The sequence below is a fragment of the Oncorhynchus gorbuscha genome, linkage group LG01 (assembly GCF_021184085.1).
Source record: "Oncorhynchus gorbuscha isolate QuinsamMale2020 ecotype Even-year linkage group LG01, OgorEven_v1.0, whole genome shotgun sequence".
Classification (NCBI taxonomy): Eukaryota; Metazoa; Chordata; class Actinopteri; order Salmoniformes; family Salmonidae; genus Oncorhynchus; species Oncorhynchus gorbuscha.
Genome location: NC_060173.1, coordinates 86,341,362 through 86,368,275, shown reverse-complemented (window position 1 = coordinate 86,368,275; position 26,914 = coordinate 86,341,362). Strand labels below are relative to the sequence as shown.

General features: G+C 45.7%; 1 protein-coding gene across 6 annotated transcripts; it reads left to right on the top strand.

The window, feature by feature from the left end:
- The first annotated feature begins 1,048 nt into the window (after positions 1 to 1,048).
- Positions 1,049 to 26,605, top strand: rev1 (REV1 DNA directed polymerase). Of its 6 annotated transcripts, XM_046364130.1 has the most exons (23): positions 1,049 to 1,307; positions 4,532 to 4,600; positions 5,119 to 5,251; positions 12,257 to 12,425; positions 12,498 to 13,055; positions 13,188 to 14,011; positions 14,314 to 14,412; positions 18,651 to 18,897; positions 19,540 to 19,668; positions 19,823 to 19,977; positions 20,320 to 20,439; positions 20,543 to 20,763; positions 20,995 to 21,167; positions 21,268 to 21,497; positions 21,576 to 21,790; positions 21,918 to 22,181; positions 22,295 to 22,397; positions 22,575 to 22,774; positions 22,872 to 23,022; positions 24,504 to 24,606; positions 24,741 to 24,807; positions 26,258 to 26,314; positions 26,465 to 26,605. In XM_046364130.1, the coding sequence occupies exons 2-22, from the start codon at positions 4,544 to 4,546 to the stop codon at positions 26,267 to 26,269; spliced, it is 4,230 nt and encodes a 1,409-aa protein (XP_046220086.1). In that variant the 5' UTR covers positions 1,049 to 1,307; positions 4,532 to 4,543; the 3' UTR covers positions 26,270 to 26,314; positions 26,465 to 26,605. The 6 variants fall into 6 exon arrangements, 5 of the variants coding, with proteins under 5 accessions (XP_046220086.1, XP_046220085.1, XP_046220084.1 ...); XM_046364129.1 differs by having other exon boundaries at positions 26,258 to 26,605; XR_006840536.1 differs by having other exon boundaries at positions 1,050 to 1,307; positions 24,741 to 26,314.
- Positions 26,606 to 26,914: the final 309 nt, after the last annotated feature.

The window sequence follows — 26,914 nt, the reverse complement described above, 5'->3', positions numbered from 1 at the left end:
AGGGTTTCTGAGGACACTGGCTGGTGGCCAGTCTGCATCAAAGCACGAGACAAAAGATTTTAAAGTATTCTTTCTCTGTCGCACTATCTGTCACACACTCGGCCTAGTCTACACGCAGCCCTATATTTGGACTCTGTGACTCTAGTCCTCTTCTTGGCTGCATGCATGGATTTTTGTTTGCCCGAGAGCCATGGTTACCATATATTATATGCAGATTGTGTATTGCGTTTTTCAGTTTTCAAATCAAATCGTATTTGTCACATGCGCCGAATACAACAGGTGTAGGTAGACCTTATCGTGAAATGCTTACTTACAAGCCCTTAACCATTGTCCACTGTCATAACAAACAACACAGTTCAGTAAATATAATTAATACAATAACTAAATAAATTAAAGTGATAAAATACAATAAAAAGTAACACAATAAAATAACAAAAACTAGGCTATATACATGTACCGAGTCAATGTGCGGGGGGGTACAGGTTAGTCGAGGTAATTTGTGTTTTTTAGGGGGCCAGTATGCTGGATGCAGTAACAGTCAAAAGACCAGTCAGAGATCTGTATATAATGACGAGTGCTCGTGTCTCCGCCTTGACAATGAGAGTCGTTGTCCCAACGGCGGGAAAGCAGGCAGGTCCAAAATAAACCCATATAAACGCATTAGGCTTATTTCTGACATGTTTGACACTTCCTCTCTGGCCAAGTCAACGAGGACGTGCCATAGACATTCAAACCAGGGACGTGCGTGCATGAGATAGTAGCCCACAACATACCATCGTCCCTAATCTCTTTGACCCAATTCCATTTCAATTTTCAGACACTTCTCCAGTTTAAGTGGCGCAATAACTACTTCTTTATGCGGCGGAGGCCGGTGAGGTTTTAAAGGCTAGGGAAAATTGGCAATGAAATGGAACGTGGCCTTTCACAGCGCTGCGTCAAGTGTAGTGTTGTTGACTCGCCACCGGGTGGCACGATAACCACAGTCAGCGGCAATGGGAGCTGTCACTGACCCGACAGGGAGGACGGTTTAAGGCGCTAAACAGTGAGGGGAGGAGCCAGGGAGTTGAGAGAGGGAGAGAAGGGAGGCAGAGAGAAAAAGCAGACGGGCTGCTGAAAATGGAGAGCACACGGAGAAAGGTGATCGGAGATTATTCAAGACCATGTCAAAATAGGAAGACCACAACAGTTACACTAAACTCAAAATAGGGAATAACTCCACCGCATAGACCCTTTTAGAAGGATCCAGCCTGCGAGAGCAACATTTGGCTGTTTGATTTCAGCACAAGATCAAGTCAGTAGAAGAGAAGGTGAGTAGCAAAGCGACTTCCGCTTTTACAATGGGAACAGTACAGTATGGACACTTTAGCACACACTCGTGCACCTACTGTGTATTCATTGTTGGACAATTATGTAACATAATTTCGACGTAAGCAACGTGTCCTCCCTCACTGCACACAGAATCTGTGCACAGTCTGAAATTATACTCCATCGCTGCGACACGATTCATTCGGTTACATTTGTTATTTACCAGCTAACTCTGCAGCTGGCTTGATTTGCATAATATCTGTCTTTCAGCTTGCCTTTTTTTGACAGTCTTCATTCGAGAGTAACGTGGCTAGTTGAGCTTTTTTAGGTCTGTGGTAGTCAAAATCACATGGGACCACACTAGCTGACAGACATGACGAAGCAAGCAATACATTTCCAACACAGAATCAGGCGTGGATCTAGCTAACAAGCTTAGCTACACACATAGTGGACGTGATTGGGGTAAGCTGTCTTTTTCATTTAGGAAATCGTCAACGCTAGTCCGTATGCATAGCTATATCTAGCTTAAAGTAAAAAATACATCTTAAAAGTAAAATCATGCCCATTCGTGTGTCCAGGCAGTGCTCACCATGCAGGTCGACCACAAATCTTTGTTTGTGTTCTGCTCGAGGAGGGAGGGAGCAGGGAGGGGGGCTAGCTAGACCTGTAGCCAACTCCAGCAAGCATGACTCCTGCAACCTGCTTACTTTAGAATGTTCAGTCCAGTAAGTAGTCAGCGAGGAGATCAGTGGCGGCACTGTACGAAGCATGCTCCATAACAGCCCTCGGACAAAGAGGCTGCAGTAAGACTGGTGTCTGCTGCTCTGCTCTTTGTACTCATTTTAATTGTCTTTGTAATGGAAATCAGTAATAATTGCTTTAGTAAGTACATTGTCTGTCCCCTCTCACCCCCAGCATCTCTCTCATATCTAACTGTCTATGCCTCTGATGAATTCTTGGTACCAGCCCTTGAAGTTGACTTAAGATGGACTCCTTCTTGGTGGCAGGAACCAATTTGGCCCTTTTCTACCACAATACTTTGGAGCCAGGTTACACTGTGACACCTGCAGTCCACCAGCTGTGGGCCATTTGTGTTTCTGTGGGGACTCATTTGAGCGTGGCACAGCAGGACAGACGGTCTGGCAGGTGTCCAGCCCATAGAGAATGATAGAGCCCTCTAGTGGTCAAAAGGCTGTATTAACATGGGCAGCACCATTGAGGGCTTCCACTATTGTAATGTAGTCAACTGGGTGGGACTTACAACTTTATTAGCTGATCCCTCCTGGTGACCCTGTTGGAGTCATGTCATTAGGCACGATCAGACAATCTTGAAGAAGAAAATGTACTACTTCAAAATGGAACTTCAATGGCACTGTCCAAGCCATCACACACACTATAATAGCACAGATACAGAGATGAGTCCTCTATCTATGTCCATGGTCCAGCCATCCCTGCTGTTTATATGCTGCTGCAGAGTTAATACAGCGGGAGGCCTTTTAGAACTGTTCTGGAGACGGATGTATTTTTAGCTCATAATGTTAAAGGTCATAACAGCGCCAGATAAAGCTGATCTTAACCCAGCAAATATTGTAGGGCTGGAATAAAAAGACAGACAGGCGTAGGATAGTCAATCTTTCTCAGATGCTTTGTCTGATTGATTACCTGTCCATGGATGGGATGTAGGCTTAGATTTAACCCCATATCTCCACCTCTTCCTTACTGCTTTCTTCTCTGTATAGGTTATCTGCCGATGTCATTTTCTGTCCCCCCCGTCATCCTTTTTTATGTGCCTTTGTCCATAACATTTCTACCCAAGGCTACATCCATCCTTTTTTCCCATTCGGCTTCCTTCATTTTCTCTTTCTTGGGAGAATTTCAATTGCATACTCCTTGCGTCCTCTCACCTCCTTCTCAAAAAACCCATTGGAGGAGAAGGGCAAAGGGTTGGGACCTCTGGGTTTTCTCATCCAGTGGCTTTTGAGAAGGCGAGGATGCGAGGAGTATGCAATTGAGATTCTCCCAATGTTTGATGTCACCTCCCTTTGAACTGACCTGAGTGTGTTCTTCCTGCTCATGCTCATTTGCATGATTGGAGCACCTGGCCCTGGCAGGATATAAGTCACACGCTGCAATCATGGCAGCCAGCTACAGGTGATGAGCAGATTGGGAACACAGACAATCAGTGTCAAACCTGACTGTGTCTGCCTATTCATTCAACAGATGTGCCTTTCTCTGCTTTTGGGTTTCTCAATGGCGGGCGTTCAGGCTCAATTTCTCAGGGCCTATATTAGGACTAATAGGCTTACTGGGCCACTCCCTCCGGTTGAGACATGGATCACAGACTGAGGCTAGGGTCCGTGCTAAAGGGAGAGTACACTCCAAAATCAGAAGTTGTTGATCTCTCCTTGAGCTAGGAAACAACCTCATGTCAAGTTGGACAACAGTCTGATGGATTGAGCTCAGAAAGCCCAATAGGAGGGGGTTTGAAGATAAATCTGTGTTCAGATGAGCACTACAATGCTCAAGGCCAGAATTGAAAGGTCCAGACGGATAATTAAAATAATGTAATAAAAAAGAGAGGATGAGTATGGTTTCATCATAATCACACCATCTGAGATGGAGGCACCCACAGGATATAGGGTGGGAGAACATCAAGTGTGAGAAAAATAAAATGTTCTAGAGAGTGTGTTTTGAGGGACAAAATGACAGACCAAGGAAGGTCAAATTTATATGATAATATAATAATAATATATAATAATAATAATAATAATAATATATAATATAATATATGCCATTTGGTAAGTAAGCATTGGTCAATCTAGAAGAAATCTAGAAATCTAGAAGAAAAAGAAACGCACACCTATTTAGGCGAGGTGCTGGCTAGCGGAGTAGAATACGTGAAAATAAAGGAGAGCCGCACACTCTAGGAGCTCAGATGCAAAAATGTAATATCCAACGTTTCAATCAAAGTAAGCATTGGTCACCACACTTTCCCACACACACTGTTGTACTGTTCTTCTAGGGTGGGGCCTGATGTAAATCTCCCTGTATCGATCACTAATTACAATACAAGCCTAATTAGTGTACTGAAGTTGGCTGGTCGATCACCTAAACACCTGATAACAGAGTGTGTGTATCTGTGTGGGTTCTCTTACACGGACTGACCCACCATCATAGATATGGCTACCTAAAACAGACTATTCTTCCCTGTCTCATCCACTCCCAGGTGTTTCTCAGTATGAGTCGAGATGGGCGGAGGAAGAGGGACAGGGATGACAACGGTTGGGCCTCCAGGGTGAGTAACTTCCTGTTTCTGTTGCCATGGAGACCCATGAGCGTGGCATTATCCGTTACATTGGCTCACTTTAGCTCAGTGGGATAATATGGTACTGCTAGTGCATGTTGAATTGTGCAAACAACGTAGGTTGATACCTGTGTGATATACTTATGACTGCTGATGAGAAAAGAGAGGCTAAGAATTTTGTAGTAATGTTCTGTATATGTCATGCATGATAAGCCGACCCAGGTTTTCCTCCTTAATTTGGCACTTCATTGACTTCGCCTGGAGCCCTGTTGCATGTGTGACTATCAGTCTGCAGTGAGAATATCAGGGTTTCTTGTTAGAACAAATTCTAAAATGTGTGTGTGTACCGGCAGCATGTAGCCTAGCGGTGAAGAGCGTTGGGCTAGCAACCGACCAGGTGAAAAATCTGTCTGTGCCCTTGAGCAAGGCACTTCACTTTAATTGTTCCTGTAAGTTGCTCTAGATATGAGCATCTGCTAAATGACTTTAAATGTAAAATGTGTGTGTAGGGTGGCTACATGTCTGCTAAGGTGTCCAAGCTGGATGAGCAGTTTAAGATGGACGCCCCCAGAGAGAAACAGAAAGATGGAGTCTGCTCTAGCATCTTCACTGGGGTGGCCATATATGTCAACGGGTACACAGGTGAGACACATGGCCATTAAGGCATCAGCATGGTCTGGCTAGGTGACCCGAACGAGTGCGCTCGCATACTCCCTTAAAAGACCTTTGCTTGACAAATGAGACAAAGCGGCAAAAGTACTGTTTGTCCATCTTGAGATGCTGTAGCAAGCATACACTTCCTCAAAAGAGTCCAAATTAATGTAAGATAAATCAAGAAATCTGTCATTTATTTTGATGTTTTTGCAGAGCTCTTAGTCACAATTTTACATCTAACTAAGATGTTTGGTGCAGTATTTCTCAAGTGGAAAAATAGGCCTTGTTTTCATGCACATCTCATTGATTGACAACAAACACTGAATTGAAGAATCCTTTCGGTTGACCAATCGCCGTCAAAGGGGCGTAGACTTGACTACCGACTTCAGCTTGCCTCGATCATCTTCTGTGTGCACCAACTGCTGGTAAAAAACCTTCCGAAGATCAAAATGAACAAAAACGTCACAAAATGCCGTCCTAATATATACCCGAACTGTTCCTAACTGTCTGGGATGTTCCCATGCCCTCGCCTTTACACCATACCCACCCTTCTCCCATTGATTCTATCCTTATCCCTTCTATGGATACTAAATATAGTCCTTAATGCTTTAATGGAGCTAGTAACTCATTTATACTTTCTAAGCAATTTTACTTTGATTGCAATTATTTCTCTAGAAAGACTGGGCGGGTGTGTAACTGCAATGTATGGACTTTGTGCGTGTGGACCGTACAATAGATGGGGTTCAGTTGTTAGGTAAGCCATAGAAGGCTTTGTTGGGATTGCTGTGCGGTCGACACGTTCTACCTCTTTATTCTATTTTCCCACACTGCCTTCCCTTCTCTCCTTCTATCTCTATCTATCATTTATTTTCTCTTTCCCCCCTCTTACCTCCACTCTCATTCCTCTTTCCACCTTTCACTCTTTCCCCTCATTTAGCTTTTGTATTTGTCTTCTATCTCCTCTTTCTGTTCACCTACAGGAAATCTAAATTGGATATGTAAATGATTTCTAAGAATATCACAGGGGAGTACATGGAAATAATCTCCTCTCTCTACCTACTCATTCAAGGGTTTCTCTTTATTTGGACTATTTTCTACATGGTCGAGTAATAGTTTTGATGTCTTCTCTATGTAATCATGTAGTAAAACAAACAGTTGGGTGATTGTGGAGGCCAGGTCATCTGATGCAACACTCCACCACTCTCCTTGGTCAAATAGCCCTTACACAGCCTGAAGGTCTGTTGGGTCATTGTCCTGTTGAAAAACAAATGATAGTCCCACTAAGCTCTAACCAGATGGGATGGAGTATCGCTGCAGAATGCTGTGGTAGTCATCCTTATTAAGTGTGCCTTGAATTCTAAATAAATCACTGACAGTGTCACCATCAGCACCATCACACCTCTCCCTCCATGCTTCACAGTTGGAACCACACATGCGGAGATCATCTGTTCACCTACTCTGCGTCTCACAAAGACACGGTGGTTGGAACCAAAAATCTCAAACTTGGACTCATCAGACCAAAGGACAGATTTCCACCGGTCTAATGTCCATTGCTCGTGTTTATAAGCCCAAGCAAGTCTCTTCTTATTGATGTCATTTAGTAGTGTTTTCTTTGCCGCAATTTGACCATGAAGGCCTGATTCACGCAGTGTCTGTTACTTGAACTCAGTGAAGCATTTATTTGGGCTGCAATTTCTGAGGCTGGTAACATCTCTTTCAAATCTTATTGGTCACATACACGTGTTTAGCAGATGTTATTGCGGGTGTAGCGAAATCCAACAGTGCAGTAATATCTAACAATTTCACAACAATGCACACAGCTAAGTAAAGGAATGGAATTAAAAATATATGGACGAGCAATGTCAGAGGGGCATAGACTAAGATACAGTAGAATAGAATACAGTATATACATGAGATGAGTAATATTAAAGTGACTAGTGTTCCATTAATAAAGTGGCCAGTGATTTCAAGTCTATGTATATAGGACTGCAGCCTCTAATGTGCATATGATGGCTGTTTAACAGTCTGAGACATTGAGATATAAGCTGCTTTTCAGTCTCTCGGTCACAGATTTGATGCACCTTTACTGACATCGCCTTCTGGATGATAGCAGGGTGAACAGGAAGTGGTTCGGGTGGTTGTTGTCCTTGATCTTTTTGGCCTTCCTGTGACATCGGGTGCTCTAGGTGTCCTGAAGGGCAGGTAGTTTGCTGCCGGTGATGCGTTGGGCAGACCGCACCACCCTCTGGAGAGCCCTGCGGTTGTGGGGGGTGCAGTTGCAATACCAGGCGGTGATACAGCCTGACAGGATGCTCTCAATTGTGCATCTGTAAAAGTTTGTGCGGGTTTTAGGTGCCAAGACAAATTTCCGTAGCCTCCTGAGGTTGAAGAGGCGCTGTTTCACCTTCTTCACCACGCTGTCTGTGTGGATGGACCATTTCAGATCATCAGTGATGTGTACACAGAGGAACTTGAAGCTTTCCACCTTCTCCACATTGGTCCCATATTCCTCTTATCCAGATGGGACCGGGCAGTGTGCTATGTGATGGCGAGTGCATTGTCTGGATCTATTAGGACGATAAGCAAATTGAAATGGGTCTAGGGTGACAAGTAAGGTGGAGGTTTTAGTTTAGTTTATTTTATTTTTACAGGGACAGTGCACATTAATCAACGTTTCAGTAAAAGTGCCGGTTTTAGCCAGCCGGCTAATTTTCAACCGCAGTCCCTGGGCAGGTTATTAAAAACAATTACAATATAGACAATAGCACCATAGAACAAGCAAGACATAGCAACATAGGACAAGCAAGACATAGCATACAGACAGAGCAACATAGAACAAAAAGCAGCAAAACAAAATTCATAAAAGCAACAAAGTGTTTCCACACCTCACAAGCTACAGACAACAGACAACATGGAAAGCGGCCACACACAGCTAGGGACCATGTTCACAAATCTGATTGACCTTTAGCCAGGTCTTCAAGCATTTTGTGAAAGTGTGATATGTGGTGCAGTTATGTGTGTCTGATGGCAGTGTATTCCAGACATGGGAAGCTCTCACAGAGAATGCAGATTTACTAAAGGTGCTTTTCCTTAGGGGAACTATACAGTCACCTCTCATGGCAGACCTTGTGGATCTGCTGCCATATGTCTGGGTTTTCTGTTTAACAAAAATATTGAGTGGAGGGGGAGCCAGGCCATTAAGGATCTTGAATACAAGACATGTGTCGGTGTATTGCACAAGATTTTCCCAACTCAAGAGCTCATGCTTTCTAAGGATGTGACAATGATGATGGCTATTGGGCTTCCTATCAAGCACTTTGAGAGCCTGTTTGTAGACAGACTGAATAGGTTTTAATGTTGTACAGCAAGCTTGGGCCCAACTAGTCAAGCAGTATGTTAAGTGGGGGGAGTATCATAGAATTGAAGTACAGTTTTGCTACCTCTGTAGTCAAACAATTTCGTATAAATCGGAAATTAGCTAGGTTGAATTTGGTTATTTGAATGACCTTTTTCACATGCTTTTTAAAAGAGAGGTTGGAATCAAGTATGATGCCAAGGTACTTAAAATCGGATACCACCTGGAGCTTCTCCCCTGACACATAGACATCTGGCTCAGTAGCATCTGTTGCCCTCTTTGTGAAGAACATGCAAATAGTTTTTTTCACATTGAGATGCAAACACGAGTCACTGAGCCACTTTGTAACCTGGACCATTACAGTAGTGAGTTCTTGTGCAGCTTGTTGTTTGCTCTTTGCATGTACATATATCACTGTATCATCTGCATACATTTGAACTTCAGACCCAGTACAGACAGAAGGCAGATCATTAATGTACAGGCTGAACAGGAGGGGCCCCAGTATTGACCCTTGGGGCACGCCCACATCATAGCTACGAGTGGGCGACAGCTCATTGCTCACTCTGATACACTGAGTTCTGCCTTCAAGGTATGATTTCATCCATCTCAAGGCATCAGGGGAAAAGTTGAACTTGGACAATTTTGTGATGAGAATCTCATGGTTAACAGTATCAAAAGCCTTCCTTAGGTCCATAAACACAGCCCCAACAGCACCCCCTTTGTCCATCTTGGACTTCACATTTTCCAGAAGAAAGCAGTTGGCCGTTTCTGTGGAGTGTTTCGCTCTGAAGCCAAACTGCATGGAGTGTAATGTGAAGGGGCTGTTGTTGAGGTGGGCAATCAGTTGTTCTGCTACACACTTTTCAACAACCTTTGACACCACAGGTAGTATACTAATGGGCCTGTAGTTACTCACGTCAGCAGGGTCGCCCGATTTAAAGATGGCTGTTATTATGGCCGACTTCCATACCCTTGGAAACACACAGAGACCAATAGATGTGTTGGTGACCTTAGTAATGGGGCCAATGAGTGACTCTTTGTAGTTTTTAAGAAAGGTAGAGTCCATCCCAAACACATCTTTGGCTTTAGAGTTCTTTAGTGAGCTAATCACCTTGTTCACCTTTGACTCAGAAACCTCCCTTATGATGAAGACAGGTTTGAGTGTCATTCACTAGCACTGAGCCCAAGAAACCAGTGGAGGGGTTCTGTGTCAGTAACCTGACAGTCAATAAAGTAGGAATTGAAGGCTGTTGCTATTTCAACTGCATCCTGTGTTAGATTGTTATTCACCATGATTTCTAGTCTTTTTGCAGTGTTACTATGGTCTTTCCCTGTTAACTTTTTTAGATTCTCCCATATCAATTTAGAATTTCCCTTTGCTTCACCAATTATGTTAATAAAAGAGTTTGCCTTGGCCTGTCTGATTTCTTTTATCACCTTATTTCTCAACATGGTAAACCTACGTCTGTCATGCTCTAATTTAGATTTTAGGGCTATTTTTAGAGCATAATCTCGTTCTTTCATCAATTTCCAGATTTCTCCATTTAGCCAAGGAAGAGTGCTCTTTTGGCCAGGTTTGGATTTGATTTTCTTTAGGAAGCCATTTATTGTAGTCTGGATTGTGGATAGAAAAACCTGACTATCAGCTTCCACGTCTGTATAGGACAAGAGATCATTCCAGTTTATTCCCTTAATTGCTTTTTCAAAATAGTTTAATTCACTCTTAGGTATTCTGAGTTGATCCGGCTTTCTAACAGTAGAGAGGTTAAACCTGCTCTTAGACAGCTTTCTGGCTATAAGTGTCAGATTATGATCAGACAGCCCAGTAACCATATTGAATGATTTAGTCACTCTCTCTGGTTTATTACTGAACACCAAATCAATCTGTGTTTTAGAGCAACAAGTCACCCTGGTTGGCCCTTTAACTAGCTGTGTAAGGTCAAAGGTATTAGTGATCCGTTTGAGCGTTTTCCTACAACACTTGTCTTCATAATTAATGTTAAAATCTCCCATTAAGATGACCTCTTTCCCAAAATCACATTCCCTCTGCATGGTATTAAACTGATCAAAAAACACACTTTTGGTGGAAGGTGGCCTATACATTCCAATGAGGGTAAAAGACATTTGGGGAGACAGTGTAACGTTCAGGCCGATACATTCTAGTTCATTATCACATGACCACTCAATTTGTTTACATCGGATATGTTCTTTAATGTAAATCATCACACCCCCTCCTCTTCCTTCAATCCTGTCTCTCCTGAAGACATTGTAGCCAGGCACAATCACAGCAGCATATGGAGAGTGTTTATGTGTTTATGGAGCCATGTCTCTGAGAGGCAGAGGAAGTCAAGGTTGGAGTCTGTGAGTAGATGTTGAATTTGATCACTTTTTGGAATGACACTACGAATGTTCAAGTGCCCCCCTAGTAGTCCCTTGGGCTTAGCTCGTGGGTCCCAGATGACTCGAGAGTGATTGACACATTGAAAAAAGTTACATTTTCTGTGTTTTCTGACGGCTGGGTTTAGGCTGTTTTTTGTTTCGTTTTGATTAGGGGCAGTTCGGTAGCGCAATTAACAATCCCTCCCGCCTGCACTGGATGCGGGGAACTAATTAAAATAGCTTGCGTACCAGAAGCAGAGTCAGGGATCGCATATAGCGACTCTGGTATGTTTGAAGAGTCAAAATCTATCCTGGAGCCGGGTGAGTCGAGAGAAACCATAGGACCATAGCACTCACCCACTTCCACAGCGGCGACGACCAGTGGACGAGGCCTTCCACCGCTCTCCACTCCGGTGCGTATCACTGGCTCGGTGATATTGGGCCCAGGAATGAGTTGTACATCCCCGGAGAGCAGGAGGGTAGTGAACAGGTAGTTAAACAGTTTCCGATAAATGTTGGTGAATGAGGTGACATGATCCTTGACTAGTCTCGCAAAGCACTTCATGATGACAGTAGTGAGTTCTATGGGGCAATCGTCATTTAGTTCAGTTATCTTTGCCTTCTTAGGTACAGGAACAATGGTGGCCATCTTGAAGCATGTGGGGACAGCAGACTGCAGCAGAGAACTCTGGGTCTTCCTTCCCTGTGGCGGTCCTCATGAGGGCCAGTTTCATCATAGCGCTTGATGGTTTTTGCAACTGCACTTGAAGAAACTTTGAAAGATCTTGAAATTTTGATGAATGACTGACCTTAAAGTAATGATGGACTATCTTTTCTCTTTGCTTATTTAAGCTGTTCTTGCCATAATATGGACTTATCCCTATTTGGTAAAAGACCATCTTCTGATTGGCTCAAACGCATTAAGAAGGAAAGAAATTCAACAAATGTACTTTAGGCACACCTGTTAATTGAAATGGATTCCAGGTGACTACCTCGAAGCTGGTTGAGAGAATGCCAAGAGTGTGCAAAGCTGTCATCAAGAAAAATGGTAGAAAATGGTACAAATAAAGAAAAAACCCTTGAATGAGTAGGTATTTCCAAACTTTTGACTGGTACTGTGTGCTTTACGCTGCTCTTTGATGTCTGTTCCTGTTCTTCCTCTCTGGCTTTTGACTGTGTGTGTGAGCATAGGATTATGAAGAGTAGAATGTGGATATCAGCACCAGTCCAATTCTTCTATGTATTATTTCTATACCTAGACCCCAGTGCGGACGAGCTGCGCAGGCTGATGATGCTGCATGGGGGTCAGTTTCACATGTACTACTCCCGTTCCAAGACAACCCACATAATCGCCACCAACCTGCCCAACAGCAAGATACAGGAGCTGAGGGACCAGAAGGTGGTCCGGCCGGAGTGGATCACTGACAGGTGGGTGTAGTGTTGTGTGTTGTGTAAATAATTTACGTATAGTGTTTAAACCTTCCTCTTTCCCACCTTTAGTATCAAGGCTGGCCATCTCCTGTCCTACCTGCAGTACCAGCTCTATGCCAAGCAGAAAGGCCTGAGCTTCCCCAGTGTGTCTGTTCGCCAGGGCCAGGAGGCTGCAGGACTCAGCCACAGCCTCCCTGTACCCAGCCTCAATAACCTCATACCTGTCCTCAGCAACCCATCCCCCAGCCTTGGGAAGCCCCTATCCAGCCACAGTCATCTACACATAGACAATCTCCTCCCCCAGCCCAACCAGTGTAACCCGCTAGCTGGTGACCTCAACCCCCAGCCCAGACACTTTAGCCCAGGACACTGCTTTCTCAGCCCCTACTCCTCCAATCACCTCTACTCTGACCCAGGACACATCCCCCACCACCCACCCAGCCAAGGGCAGGCCAAGCCAGGCTGCATCCAGCCTCTTGCTCCAGCCGACACCCACTTACAGACCCCCGGTCCCATCCCAGCTCACCCCAGCCATGAGCACTCTAAACCTGGGCACGCACAACCTCAGTCCAGCCTCTCCTTCTCCAACCACCTCCAGCACAGCTACCGGGATCTGGACTTCAGACTGTGAGTGTGTTTTGTGTGTGTTGATACATGTATATTGGTGCTGGCATAATAACATACAGAAGTAGGGTGCACATAAAGAACATTGGTTCAAAGTTGTGATTCTAAATTCCCACTTCTCTCTCTGTCCTATAGAAATGGATCATTACTGACCTATGACAAAATGAGGACCGCCCAAATAAACTGGGTGCAAGAGGGGGGCGGTGAGGACCCCTGTCCTGTCAGACCCACCAGAGGGGCAACGGACCCCCCTCTGACCAATGGTCACACCCACCCTGTGAATGGTGCCTTAAAGCCTCTGGATCTCTCCCCCAACCCCACACTACCCACAGACACACCCCTGAACCCTGACAGGAAGTCCACGGGGGGGTCTGTGTCCCTGCATCCTGCCAGCCCCCTATCCAACTCCCCTTTGAAATCTGACCCTCCCAAACTTCTCCACAGCCCCCCCAGGAACCCAACTCCTCCCCCTGTGTCTCACCACAGACACCACGAACAACTGGCCAATGAACAGCGACCCAAACCTCCGCCACCCACCTATCAGGAGGCGACGGCTGCCTTGGCGTCCCGCCCCCTCGTTCTCCCACCGCCGAAGCCCCGTCAATCAGATTCCCCTCCTGAGAAACCCCTCCCCCTTGATAACCCAAACCTCTCCACTTCCCCTGTCCGTCTGAATGGCAGTCACCACAATGCCTTTACACCTAACCCCGCCCCTCTTGAAACCAACAGTTTATCAGCTATTCCCTCAAATCCCGCCCCTCCAGACAGCGACCACCAATCAGTACTGGCGAAGACCGGGGGGATTATCTCAGAGTTCTACTCCCACTCTCGTCTACATCACATCTCCACGTGGAGGAGTGAGTTCTCTGAGTATGTCAACACGCTGCAGAGCAGGAGGAGGGCCACAGGGGGCGCCACATTCCCCGGGAGAGACAGGCTCAAACGCCAGAGGAGAGAGGGTAAGGAAGAGGAGTGTGTGATTGGATTAGGTGGTCTCTGTCTGATGGCATGTGAATTCTAATTACTCAGTCCAGTCATGTCTCTCTCTCAAATGTCAGTGGAAACATTTTGCATGTTGTTAATGTCGTCAGGGTTTAATGGAAGGGTGAGTCTGACTGTGACATGTTTTGCTGACCTTATTACAGGAGTAGCTGTGTGTACATTTACTTCTGTCGGTAAATGTGTGCGTGTGTTTCTTATTCTGTGTATGTTACAAGTCTGTCTCTCTTCTGATTTGTCTGTCTGTGTGTTTGTTGTTCAGGTTTGTCAGCTGCTCCTGGCCCTCAGTCCTGTATCCTGCATGTGGACATGGACTGTTTCTTTGTCTCTGTGGGGATCAGACACAGGCCCGACCTCAAAGGCATGCACGCTCTCACACACACCCACGCACACACACAGGGCCGTGACGGTCATGGAATTTTGGGTGACAGTTATTGGTCAGCCAAATGACATACATACACACACACACACACACACACACACACACACACACACACACACACACACATACAGTTTAAGTCCGAAGTTTACATACACTTAGGTTGGAGTCATTAAAACTCATTTTTCAACCATAGTTTTGGCAAGTCGGTGAGGACATCTACTTTGTGCATGACACAAGTCATTTTTCCAACAATTGTTTACAGACAGATTCTTTCACTTATAATTCACTGTATCACAATTCCAGTGGGTCAGAAGTTTACATACACTAAGTTGACTGTGCCTTTAAACAGCTTGGAAAATTCCAGAAAATTATGTCATAGCTTTAGAAGCTTCTGATAGGCTAATTGACATCATTTGAGTCCATTGGAGGTGTACCTGTGGATGTATTTCAAGGCTGGGAATGTGATAAAAAAAAACAAGTGATCCTAACTGACCTAAAACAGGGACTTTTTACTAGGATTAAATGTCAGGAATTGTGAAAGCTGAGTTTTTAAATGTACAGTGCCTTGCGAAAGTATTTGGCCCCCTTGAACTTTGCGACCTTTTGCCACATTTCAGGCTTCAAACATAAAGATATAAAACTGTATTTTTTTGTGAAGAATCTACAACAAGTGGGACACAATCTTGAAGTGGAATGACATTTATTGGATATTTCAAACCTTTTTAACAAATCAAAACCTGAAAAATTGGGTGTGCAAAATTATTCAGCCCCTTTACTTTCAGTGCAGCGAACTCTCTCCAGAAGTTCAGTGAGGAGCTCTGAATGATCCAATGTTGACCTAAATGACTAATGATGATAAATACAATCCACCTGTGTGTAATCAAGTCTCCGTATAAATGCACCTGCACTGTGATAGTCTCAGAGGTCCGTTAAAAGCGCAGAGAGCATCATGAAGAACAAGGAACACACCAGGCAGGTCCGAGATACTGTCGTGAAGAGGTTTAAAGACGGATTTGGATATAAAAAGATTTCCCAAGCTTTAAACATCCCAAGGAGCACTGTGCAAGCGATAATATTGAAATGGAAGGAGTATCAGACCACTGCAAATCTACCAAGACCTGGCCGTCCCTCTAAACTTTCAGCTCATACAAGGAGAAGACTGATCAGAGATGCAGCCAAGAGGCCCATGATCACTCTGGATGAACTGCAGAGATCTACAGCTGAGGTGGGAGACTCTGTCCATAGGACAACAATCAGTTGTATATTGCACAAATCTGGCCTTTATGGAAGAGTGGCAAGAAGAAAGCCATTTCTTAAAGATATCCATAAAAAGTGTTGTTTAAAGTTTGCCACAAGCCACCTGGGAGACACACCAAACATGTGGAGAAGGTGCTCTGGTCAGGTGAAACCAAAATTGAACTTTTTGGCAACAATGCTAAATGTTATGTTTGGCGTAAAAGCAACACAGCTCATCACCCTGAACACACCATCCCCACTGTCAAACATGGTGGTGGCAGCAGCATCATGGTTTGGGCCTGCTTTTCTTCAGCAGGGACAAGGAAGATGGTTAAAATTGATGGGAAGATGGATGGAGTCTGCAAAAGACCTGAGACTGGGATGGAGATTTGTCTTCCAACAAGACAATGATCCAAAATATAAAGCAAAATCTACAATGGAATGGTTCAAAAATAAACATATCCAGGTGTTAGAATGGCCAAGTCAAAGTCCAGACCTGAATCCAATCGAGAATCTGTGGAAAGAACTGAAAACTGCTGTTCACAAATGCTCTCCATCCAACCTCACTGAGCTCGAGCTGTTTTGCAAGGAGGAATGGGAAGAAAATGTCTCTCGATGTGCAAAACTGATGGAGACATACCCCAAGCGACTTACAGCTGTAATCGCAGCAAAAGGTGGCGCTATAAAGTATTAACTTAAGGGGGCCGAATACTTGCGCAAGGCACTGTATTTGGCTAAGGTGTATATAAATCTCACACACACACACTACCGTTCAAAGGTTTGGCGTCACTTAGAAATGTTTTTGTTTTCCATGAAAACATACATGAAATGATTTGCCATATGATTAGGAAATGTAGTCAAGACGTTGACAAGGTTATAAATAATTTAATTGAAATAATAATTGTCCTTCAAACTTTGCTTTCGTCAAAGAATCCTCCATTTGCAACAATTACAGCCTTGCAGACCTTGGGCATTCTAGTTGTCAATTTGTTGAGGTAATCTGAAGAGATTTCACCCCATGCTTCCTGAAGCACCTCCCACCAGTTGGATTAGCTTGATGGGCACTTCTTACGTACCATACGGTCAAGCTGCTCCCACAACAGCTCAATAGGGTTGTGATCCGGTGACTGTGCTGGCTACTCCATCATAGACAGAATACCAGCTGACTGCTTCTTCCCTAAATAGTTCTTACGTAGTTTAGAGCTGTGCTTTCCTGTTGTAGGAGGAAATTGGCTCCAATTAAGCGCCGTCCACAGGGTAGGGCGTTGCAAAATGGAGTGATAGCCTTCCTCCTTCAAGATCCCTTCTACCCTGTACAAATCTCAAAATTTACCACCACCAAAGCACCCCCAGAACATCACATTGCCTCAACCATGCTTGACATTGGTGTCAAACACTCCTCCTCCACTCATTTGATCTGCATCTCACAAATGTTCTTCTTTGTGATCCGAACACCTCAAACTTAGATTTGTCTGTCCATAACACTGTTTTCCAATCTTCCTCTGTCCAGTTTTTTTATTTATTTAAAAAAAAATTTTTTTGCCAGTCTGAGATTACTATTTAATGGAGCTGGTAGTTGGACTTGTGAGGCGTCTGTTTCTCAAGCTAAACACTCTAATGTACTCTTGCTCAGTTGTGCACCGGGGCCTCCCACTATTTATATTCTGGTTAGAGCTAGTTAGCACCGTTCTGTGAAGGGAGTAGTACACCGCAGTGTATGAGATCTCTAGTTTCTTGGCAATTTCTCACATGGAATAGCCTCAATTTCTCAGAACAAGAATAGACTGACGAGTTTCAGAAGAAAGGGCTTTATTTCTGGTCATTTTGAGCCTGTAATCGAACCCACAAATGCTGATGCTTTTCTAATGATCAATTAGCCTTTTAAAATTATAAACTTGGATTAGATAACCATATGTACATACTACCTCAATCAGCCTGACTAACCGGTAACTGTATGTAGCCTCGCTACTTTTATAGCCTTGCTACTGTATATAGCCAGTCTTTTTACTGTTGTTTTATTTCTTTACTTACCTATTGTTCACCTAATACCTTTTTAGCACTATTGGTTAGAGCCTGTAAGTAAGCATTTCACTGTGAGGTCTACCTACACCTGTTGTATTCGGCGCACGTGACAAACTTTGATTTGATAACTAACACAACGTGCCATTGGAACACAGGAGTGATGGTTGCTGATAATGGGCCTCTGTACGCCTATGTAGATATTCCATAAAAAAAATCTGACATTTCCAGCTACAATAGTCATTTCCAACATTAACAATGTCTTCACTGTATTTATGATCAATTTGTCATTTTAAATGGCAAAAAATGTGTTTTTCATTCAAAAACAAGGACATTTCTCAGTGACCCCAAACTTTTGAATGGTGGTGTTTTCACCCAACAGACTCTGCTTTCCCGCATCTCTGGCGCCGGTTATATTAAGCGAGCCAACCTGAAGATAGATCCATCTCACACACCTACTCATTCCAGGGTTCTTCTTTATTTTTACTGTTTTCTACATTGTAGAATAATAGTGAATACATCTAAAACTATGAAATAACACATATGGAATCATGTAGTAACCAAAAAAGTGCCTTGATGACAGCTTTGCACACTTTTAGCAAAGGGTGGATACTGAAGAATCTAAAATATCAAATATGATTTGTTTAACACTTTTTTTTTGGTTACTACATTATTTTATAGTTTTGATGAAGATAAAAAAAGTATTCAGACCCTTTGCTATGAGACTCAACTGAGCTCGGGTGCATCCCATCTCCACTGATCAGCCTTGAGATGTTTCTACAATTTGGAGTCCACCTGTGGTAAATGAAATTGATTGGACATGATTTGAAAAGGTACACACCTGTCTATATAAGGTCCCACAGTCGACAGTGCTGTCAACTGTGGGACCCCCCCAAAAAATCAAGCCATGAGGTCGAATGAATTGTCCCCTCTAACCGCCCACCTCCTCTCCTCCCCCTCAGGGAAGCCAGTAGCTGTGACCAGTAACCGTGGTCCAGGCAGAGTGGCCCAGAGACCTGGTGTTGACCGCCAGCTGGAGCTGCAGTACTATCAGAGGAAATACTCCCATGCAGGTGTCTCGGAGAGGAAGGATGGGGACCTGGAGGAAATGACCTCGGCCGAGAGTCACGTCTCCCACGGCAATGGTGTGGACCCGGACACAACTTGCCTCTCTATGGCTGAGATTGCCTCCTGTAGCTACGAGGCCAGGTAACTCTCTCGATCTCTCTACATACTCACTCAGGGTTGGGCTCAAATGCCTCGTTGAATTTGAATTAGCGTAGTAAACATGTTTGAATTAAAGGAAATATAATTTAATTCTGTGAAATTCAAATTCTTCTATATTAGGTGTAGTCTATACGAATAACATCTTGTACATAAAACATCAATCATGTCATTATATACATGCATGTAAAATAATGTTTGAAACAATTGATTTTCAGGACAAATTTTTTTTAAACGAATGATCAAGGAAAAAACCTGTGCAAATATTCTATATTTATATGAAATTATTTTAATTTAGATCAATATGGGGGAAATGCTACATTTCCCAGAATGCATTAGTTTAACCCTCAAATGGACCCTTTTAACCCTCAAATTGTCAAAAAGAAGCCTAACAAATGAAATGGTTGGTGGAAATATAATTGGCTGTTCTAAGCACTAAGTTTAAAATAGTATATTAACATAGTTTCCAGAGAAAAGGGATATTTTCTTTGGTATCTGGAAGTGTGTCTATCTTGTGTCCGCTGTGCATTCCTGATGGGTCAGAAGTGCTTTCCAACGAGGCCAGGTTCCATACATACCCTCTACCCTTTAGTAATCTGGTCTCCTTTTTTATTTTCCTTCTGTCAGGCAGGCAGGAGTGAGGAATGGGATGTTTTTTGGCCAGGCCAAACAGCTGTGTCCTTCCCTGCAGTCTGTCCCTTATGACTTCCAGGCTTACAAGGAGGTGGCTCTGGCTATGTACGAGACCCTCGCCAGGTACGGATGTAGGGATTTACAGATCCTCCCATCTAATTTTCTCTCTCACCTCCCGCTGTTAGTCATGACCTCTGACCACTCTGATTCCTTTGTTATTGTCAGGATCGTAGCACAATCATCTGATAAACAACAAATTGATTTCACCCCCCCGTAGTTATACTCACAACATTGAGGCTCTGAGTTGTGACGAGGCGTTGGTGGATTGCTCTGCCCTGCTGGCTGAGTTGGGTGCTACACCTGAAGAGCTGGCCAGCGCCATCCGGACAGATGTCAGGGAGAGGACTGGGTGCACTGCCTCGGTGGGCATGGGTGAGTGGTGCCACGCCTTCCTCTACCACCCCTTGGTAATGTTCTGTAGGCACAACGGGAGGAAAGATTTGCAAACGGAGCGGGCACTACTACCTAGGTTGTTTATTATGCACCAAATGGCAGAAAACAGACTGAAATAGTCCCTCACTGTTATCTGGGCTTGTCCAATAACAAATGCTCCTTTTCATTTTCCACTTCAAAATGTTTTGCTACAGTGTGCTTGTGCTCTACTGAACGCGACCCTGAACTTCTAGGGGAGCAAGGGGAGTTGACTGCCATTGTTAAGCATAGTTTCCCTCCCACTCAGTCACACTTGTGACCTGTCACCTCTGACTTCTCCAGGGTCCAACATCCTGCTGGCGAGGATGGCGACCCGGAAGGCCAAGCCGGACGGACAGTACCTCCTGAGGTCAGAGGAAGTGGACGACTTCATCAGGGACCACAGGGTCACTAGCCTGCCAGGTGAGGACACTACAGCACCACCTGGTGGACACTGCAACTGAACATCTTTCTGGTGGTGTGTTTCACCACCTCTACCCAACCCTCTTCCCCTCACCAATCTCAGGTGTGGGCCGTTCTATGGGCGCCAAGCTGGCGTCTCTGGGTGTGAGGTCGTGTGGGGACCTGCAGCAGGTGTCTCTACAGCAACTGCAGAAGGAGTTTGGCCCTCGCACCGGGCAGACCCTCTTCAGGTTCTGCCGAGGTCTCGACGACCGGCCCGTACGCAGCGAGAAGGAAAGGAAGTCTGTCTCGGCAGAGATGAACTACAACATCCGCTTCACACAGGTAAGGACCAGATTTGGTTTACAGTGGTTAGAGCTTGTTTGATTTTGTCTGCTCTACACAGGTCATAACTGGTTTCATAACTGGCTTGTCAGAACCAAGGCTTATTCAAGGAGGCAGAACACTCGTTCAGAATGGAATATTTTGTAGAACCGATGTTCTTCAACAGCTCAAGGTGCTTTTCTGTTACTCCATTCTGTCGTTCTCTGAATTCTCCATATTCTCTCTCACCAGGTGGACGAGGCGGAGTCGTTCCTGAGCAACCTGTCCATGGAGGTACAGAAGCGTCTTCAGGGCGCAGGGCTCAGGGGTCGCAGACTGACCCTAAAGGTCATGGTGCGTAAGGTGGGGGCCCCGGTGGAGCCATCCAAATATGGGGGTCACGGCATCTGTGACAATCTGGCCAGGTGAGAGCGCAATGGACAGGGTTACACACTGAGGGGACATAATTCACTCACCTCTTTCCTTATCCATTTCTGTCCTTCTCTTCTCTCTCCCCTCTCTCAGGTCAGTGACCCTGGCCCAGTCGACAGACAGTGGTCAGCTGATAGCCAGTGAGGTCATCAAGCTGTTCCACTCAATGAGGCTGGAGGTGCAGGACCTGAGGGGGGTGGGCCTTCAGGTGCAGCTCCTTGATGGCGCTCACTCAGCCCCCTATGACCCCTCTGGCCCTAAAACACGCTCCATCAGAGACATGCTTCTGGCCCAGCGGCCCCCCGCCCAACACAACCACACAGGTAGGTGTGTGTGTGTGTGAGATCTTGTTAGTGATTATCTCAAGAAGCCATACATCAACCTCTGCTCTCTCTCTTCAGATTCGCTAGCTGATGCTCCTGTTGCTGACTCAACCACCAATCAGGGGAAGAGTTCCTCTGCCAGAGTCCCACCCCCCTGCTCCACTCTCCGCCCTCCTTCACCTGCAGATCCAATCCCAGGGACAAGTAAAGAAGAGCCGCTGCCCTCTACACGCACACCTAACCATGTTCGGACACGCCTCAATCTCAGCATCGAGGTCCCCTCTCCTTCACAGGTTCTCCACTCCTAGTTCACCAGTACATTGCTGTCATTGAAAATCCATTGGGTTGGCTATGTTTTTGATGCATTGTTTTCGGCAGTTTGAAAGTGCCCTTATGTATGTGTGTGTGTGTGTGTGCCAGGTGGACAGGTCAGTGTTGGACGCCTTGCCTGCAGAATTGAGAGAACAGGTGGAGCGCTCCTGGACCCACAGAGAAAAAGAGAGATCCCACAATGGGTCACACCACCACCCCTCTAGCCCTCACCCCTCATCCCTTCTTTCTTCCCCCTCCTCTCCTCCTACCCCGGCTGCCCTTCCTGTAGGAACACTGGTGCTTCAGATCCCCAACCAGCCTGGACAGCCTGGCTCCACGGGCATCATACTGGAACTGCCTGACTTTTCCCAGGTACACACACACACATTCTCATTAACGCCAATAGTCCCATTACACACACACACATTCTCATTAACGCCAATAGTCCCATTACACACACACACACAAATATTCTCTCTCTATAGGTTGACCCGGAGGTGTTTGCAGCGCTCCCCAGAGAGCTCCAGGAGGAACTGCGTTCAGCGTACAGCCGCAGAGAGACCGCCCAGGCCCAAGGGATCATCATGGGTAAGACCAGAGATGTAGAGCAGAATACAGTATGTTCATACAATACACTGGAAAGAACCGTAGACGTTCCACTAATGATCAAATTCAACCCTCTTTGCATTACCCCCTTATTTCTCAATCTCCTTTCCTTGCCTCCTTTGTTCTCCCTCCTCTCTCTCAACCCCTCTTTCTCTGTAGCAGAGCAGAGGAACCCCCTGTTGCAGCTGAAGCAGGTTGGAGTGGGTCGGGTGAAGAGGCGCTACAAGAAGAAGAACACCAACTCCAGCCCCATTAAGAAAGGCCCCTCTCCTCTAAAGAGGCCCCACCCACCAGGAAACAGCCCTGCCAAAGCCCTACAGCACCCGCTCAGATCGAGGGACCTATCCAACGGCCTCAAGGTGAGCCCCTAGACACTTATCCAAGGTCAGTTTGAAATTTTTTCTGAATGGATTTGTACTGATGCTTTATGATTGGCCTGAACTGACCCCCAACCAGCTGGAGAATGGACCTTCCACATCCTCCCTAAAGCAGGATGTCCCAGAGACTCTGTCTAAGTTCACCCCTCGCCCTGAACCCACCCTGGCTGGAGCCTGTGATTTCACGGACGTCCGAACACTACTCAGAGAATGGGTCACTACCATATCAGGTACAGAAGGGGGAGTGGGTCGGTCAGTACCATCTCTGGTACAGAAGGGGGAGTGGGTCGGTCAGTACCATCTCTGGGACAGAAGGGGGAGTGGGTCGGTCAGTACCATCTCTGGGACAGAAGGGGGAGTGGGTCGGTCAGTACCATCTCTGGGACAGAAGGGGGAGTGGGTCGGTCAGTACCATCTCTGGGACAGAAGGGGAGTACCATCTCTGGGACAGGGTCGGTCAGTACCATCTCTGGGACAGAAGGGGAGTGGGTCGGTCAGTACCATCTCTGGGACAGAAGGGGGAGTGGGTCGGTCAGTACCATCTCTGGGACAGAAGGGGGAGTGGGTCGGTCAGTACCATCTCTGGGACAGAAGGGGAGTGGGTCGGTCAGTGGGACCATCTCTGGGACAGAAGGGGAGTGGGTCGGTCAGTACCATCTCTGGGACAGAAGGGGAGTGGGTCGGTCAGTACCATCTCTGGGACAGAAGGGGGAGTGGGTCGGTCAGTACCATCTCTGGGACAGAAGGGGGAGTGGGTCGGTCAGTACCATCTCTGGGACAGAAGGGGGAGTGGGTCGGTCAGTACCATCTCTGGGACAGAAGGGGGAGTGGGTCGGTCAGTACCATCTCTGGGACAGAAGGGGAGTGGGTCGGTCAGTACCATCTCTGGGACAGAAGGGGGAGTGGGTCGGTCAGTACCATCTCTGGGACAGAAGGGGGAGTGGGTCGGTCAGTACCATCTCTGGGACAGAAGGGGAGTGGGTCGGTCAGTACCATCTCTGGGACAGAAGGGGGAGTGGGTCGGTCAGTACCATCTCTGGGACAGAAGGGGGAGTGGGTCGGTCAGTACCATCTCTGGGACAGACCATCTCTGGGGAAGGGGGAGTGGGTCGGTCAGTACCATCTCTGGGACAGAAGGGGAGTGGGTCGGTCAGTACCATCTCTGGGACAGAAGGGGAGTGGGTCGGTCAGTACCATCTCTGGGACAGAAGGGGGAGTGGGTCGGTCAGTACCATCTCTGGGACAGAAGGGGAGTGGGTCGGTCAGTACCATCTCTGGGACAGAAGGGGAGTGGGTCGGTCAGTACCATCTCTGGGACAGAAGGGGAGTGGGTCGGTCAGTACCATCTCTGGGACAGAAGGGGGAGTGGGTGGGTGGGACAGAAGGGGAGTGGGTCAGTACCATCTCTGGGACAGAAGGGGGAGTGGGTCGGTCAGTACCATCTCTGGGACAGAAGGGGGAGTGGGTCGGTCAGTACCATCTCTGGGACAGAAGGGGGAGTGGGTCGGTCAGTACCATCTCTGGGACAGAAGGGGGAGTGGGTCGGTCAGTACCATCTCTGGGACAGAAGGGGGAGTGGGTCGGTCAGTACCATCTCTGGGAATAATGGGACGTTTGCTGTCATATAGTAGTAGTTGTGCATTTGACTGTTTGTTAATGATGTGGTTGTGTGTGAAAATCCAGGTCTTTGTCCTTTCCCCCCCGTCCTCAGAACCCATGGAGGAGGACATTCTGCAGGTGGTCAAGTACTGCACTGATCTGATCGAGGACAAAGACCTGGAGAAACTTGACCTGGTCATCAAGTACATGAAGAGGTACGGTCCACTCATGGTTTAACTCTCCCCTCTACTCAGTTTGACAGACACGGACCACTGGGCCAAGGCTGGTACTTTTCAGTTTTCTCCTCTGTTCCCATTAATATATTTTCATGTATCCTATGTGATTGCAGGTTGATGCAGCAGTCTGTGGAGTCTGTATGGAGCATGGCCTTTGACTTCATCCTGGACAACGTGCAGGTGGTGGTACAGCAGACCTACGGCAGCACTCTGAAGATCACATAGGAGGACACGGCAGGCTCTAGCCAAGTCTCAAATCACACCTTATTCCCCACATAGTGCACTAGTATGTGGGGGATAGGATGCCATTTGAGATCCAGTTTTGCTTCTCCACACACTCTGCATCAGTGTTCTGTTTGTTGTACCACTGTTACATCATCAAACTATTACATCATAATCCTGACGGGAGGAGCAGTGTTCTCTTCTTGTGACATCACAGTGAAAGTTCTGTGATATCAGCTCAGTAAGCCCCATAGAATTAGTAATAATAGGATCACTGACCTGCGTTCTATTTCGACTTCAGTATGACACGCGTCAGCAGAACACAGCACAGGAATCGGCTGCACTACACTTCAGCAGCTTGAATATCAACTTGGCCCGACACGCACTGTCCAACCTTCCATGAGCCGGGGGGCAGGAACACTCCTCCTGTAGCCCCTGTTGGTCAGGACCCACTGAATCTCATGAGTGATGGCTGACTCGGCCATTAGGTGTGTGAATATGCCAAATATCACAGTCTGATGGTGGCCATGGAATCTCCTTGCCTTCGACGGTCTACTCTGCCCCCCCCTATTCTGTGACATCCAGGGTTTGGAGGCAGAAAGAAGGAAACCATAGACATCCACTTTTCCTGGTTCTGTTTCTTTTCTCTCTGCTTATCACCAGTCGTTCTGTTACTCTAAGCTCTGCCACCATAGCCTCAGAAGTATCTGCAAACTGACATGGTAGCAAAAAGATGCAAAAACATCCTGTTTGGGAGATTGTTTTTAAAAAGCAAGCAATTTTTTTTGTACCTTTCCTCTGCAAAAGAAAAAGTGCCAAACCTTGTTATGGCATGTAAATTGTGTTTTCAACACCTTGTTAAGTTTCAAAAGAAAAAAAACTTTCTATATAGACATTCTTATGTTTTCTCTTGTATTGGTTACAAGTAGTGTGTTATTAACTGTTGTTTAGTTCTCTCTTTTGCTCTTTCATCGTGTGTGTTTGTGACGGGAAGGAAACCAACATTTGGCCGACGCACTTATGTAACTTTTTTATGCAACCTCTATAGGTTGACACAGAATTGCAATGGTGTGAAGTGGCTTCCTCTCCTTCAACTACACTGATGAGAAAATCTAGGAGAAGGCAATACTATATCGCTTTGGATAGCTAAGCTACTATGTGACGTGCAGATGGTGGGGAGGGGAAGCCATTTTAGGCTGTTGTGAGGCACCCACTCTCCTTATGAGCTGTCAATACTCTGACATCAAATGAAATAATACTTGCTTATGCCCTCACAATGTCACACCTTTTTGTGACGTTGCAGAATTAAATGTTCTCTTATTGTGACATCGCGGGATACAATTGTTCAAGAGCACACATTTGTTGCAACAAAAAAAAGACTGACAGTTTTCTCTCATTGTGACATCAGCAGAGTGGATGACATGGTGGTTTTGAAATGGTTTCTACTGTACCTGATCATATAACGGTGAGTATGCTGGGGAAATGAATGTAGTTCTAAACACAGGAGACACAGAACCCTTTGATTCGGAGTTTATTTCCTTAGAATGTGTATGCTGTGGTCTGAGTGACTGTATAATGCTCACTTTTCCTCTCATCTGCCCTAACTCTACAAAAGGGAAGGGCCAGAAGGAATTATCTCATTGGTCAGTGTACCTGTCTATCACGACTGACCCGTGCCTGAAGACCTGAAGCTGTGACATCATTTGTATGTTTTCTAAGAACTTGATAATAAACTTGGAACTTGTAAAATTCTTGATTTTAATTTGGTGTGTGATTTAGAGTTGGTGTTATGATCCTTTTGAAAAGGATGATGAAACAAGCTAAAAGTAAACGTGTCGTCCCCAGAAATGATGCAGCGCTCCCCTTGGGCTAATCAGTGTAATTTTGTCAATAATGAAGGATCTCTATGGCAAGACGCATCATTCACGAGCGGATAAGAGGCAATCCGTATTTTCGATTAAGACAATGAACGAGCTTGGACGGACATAGTCTATTTGTTCAGCACTTTTGAAATGTACAGCGACAGAATTCAGAACATGGCCAGTTCGTCCAGTATTCTCCCTGT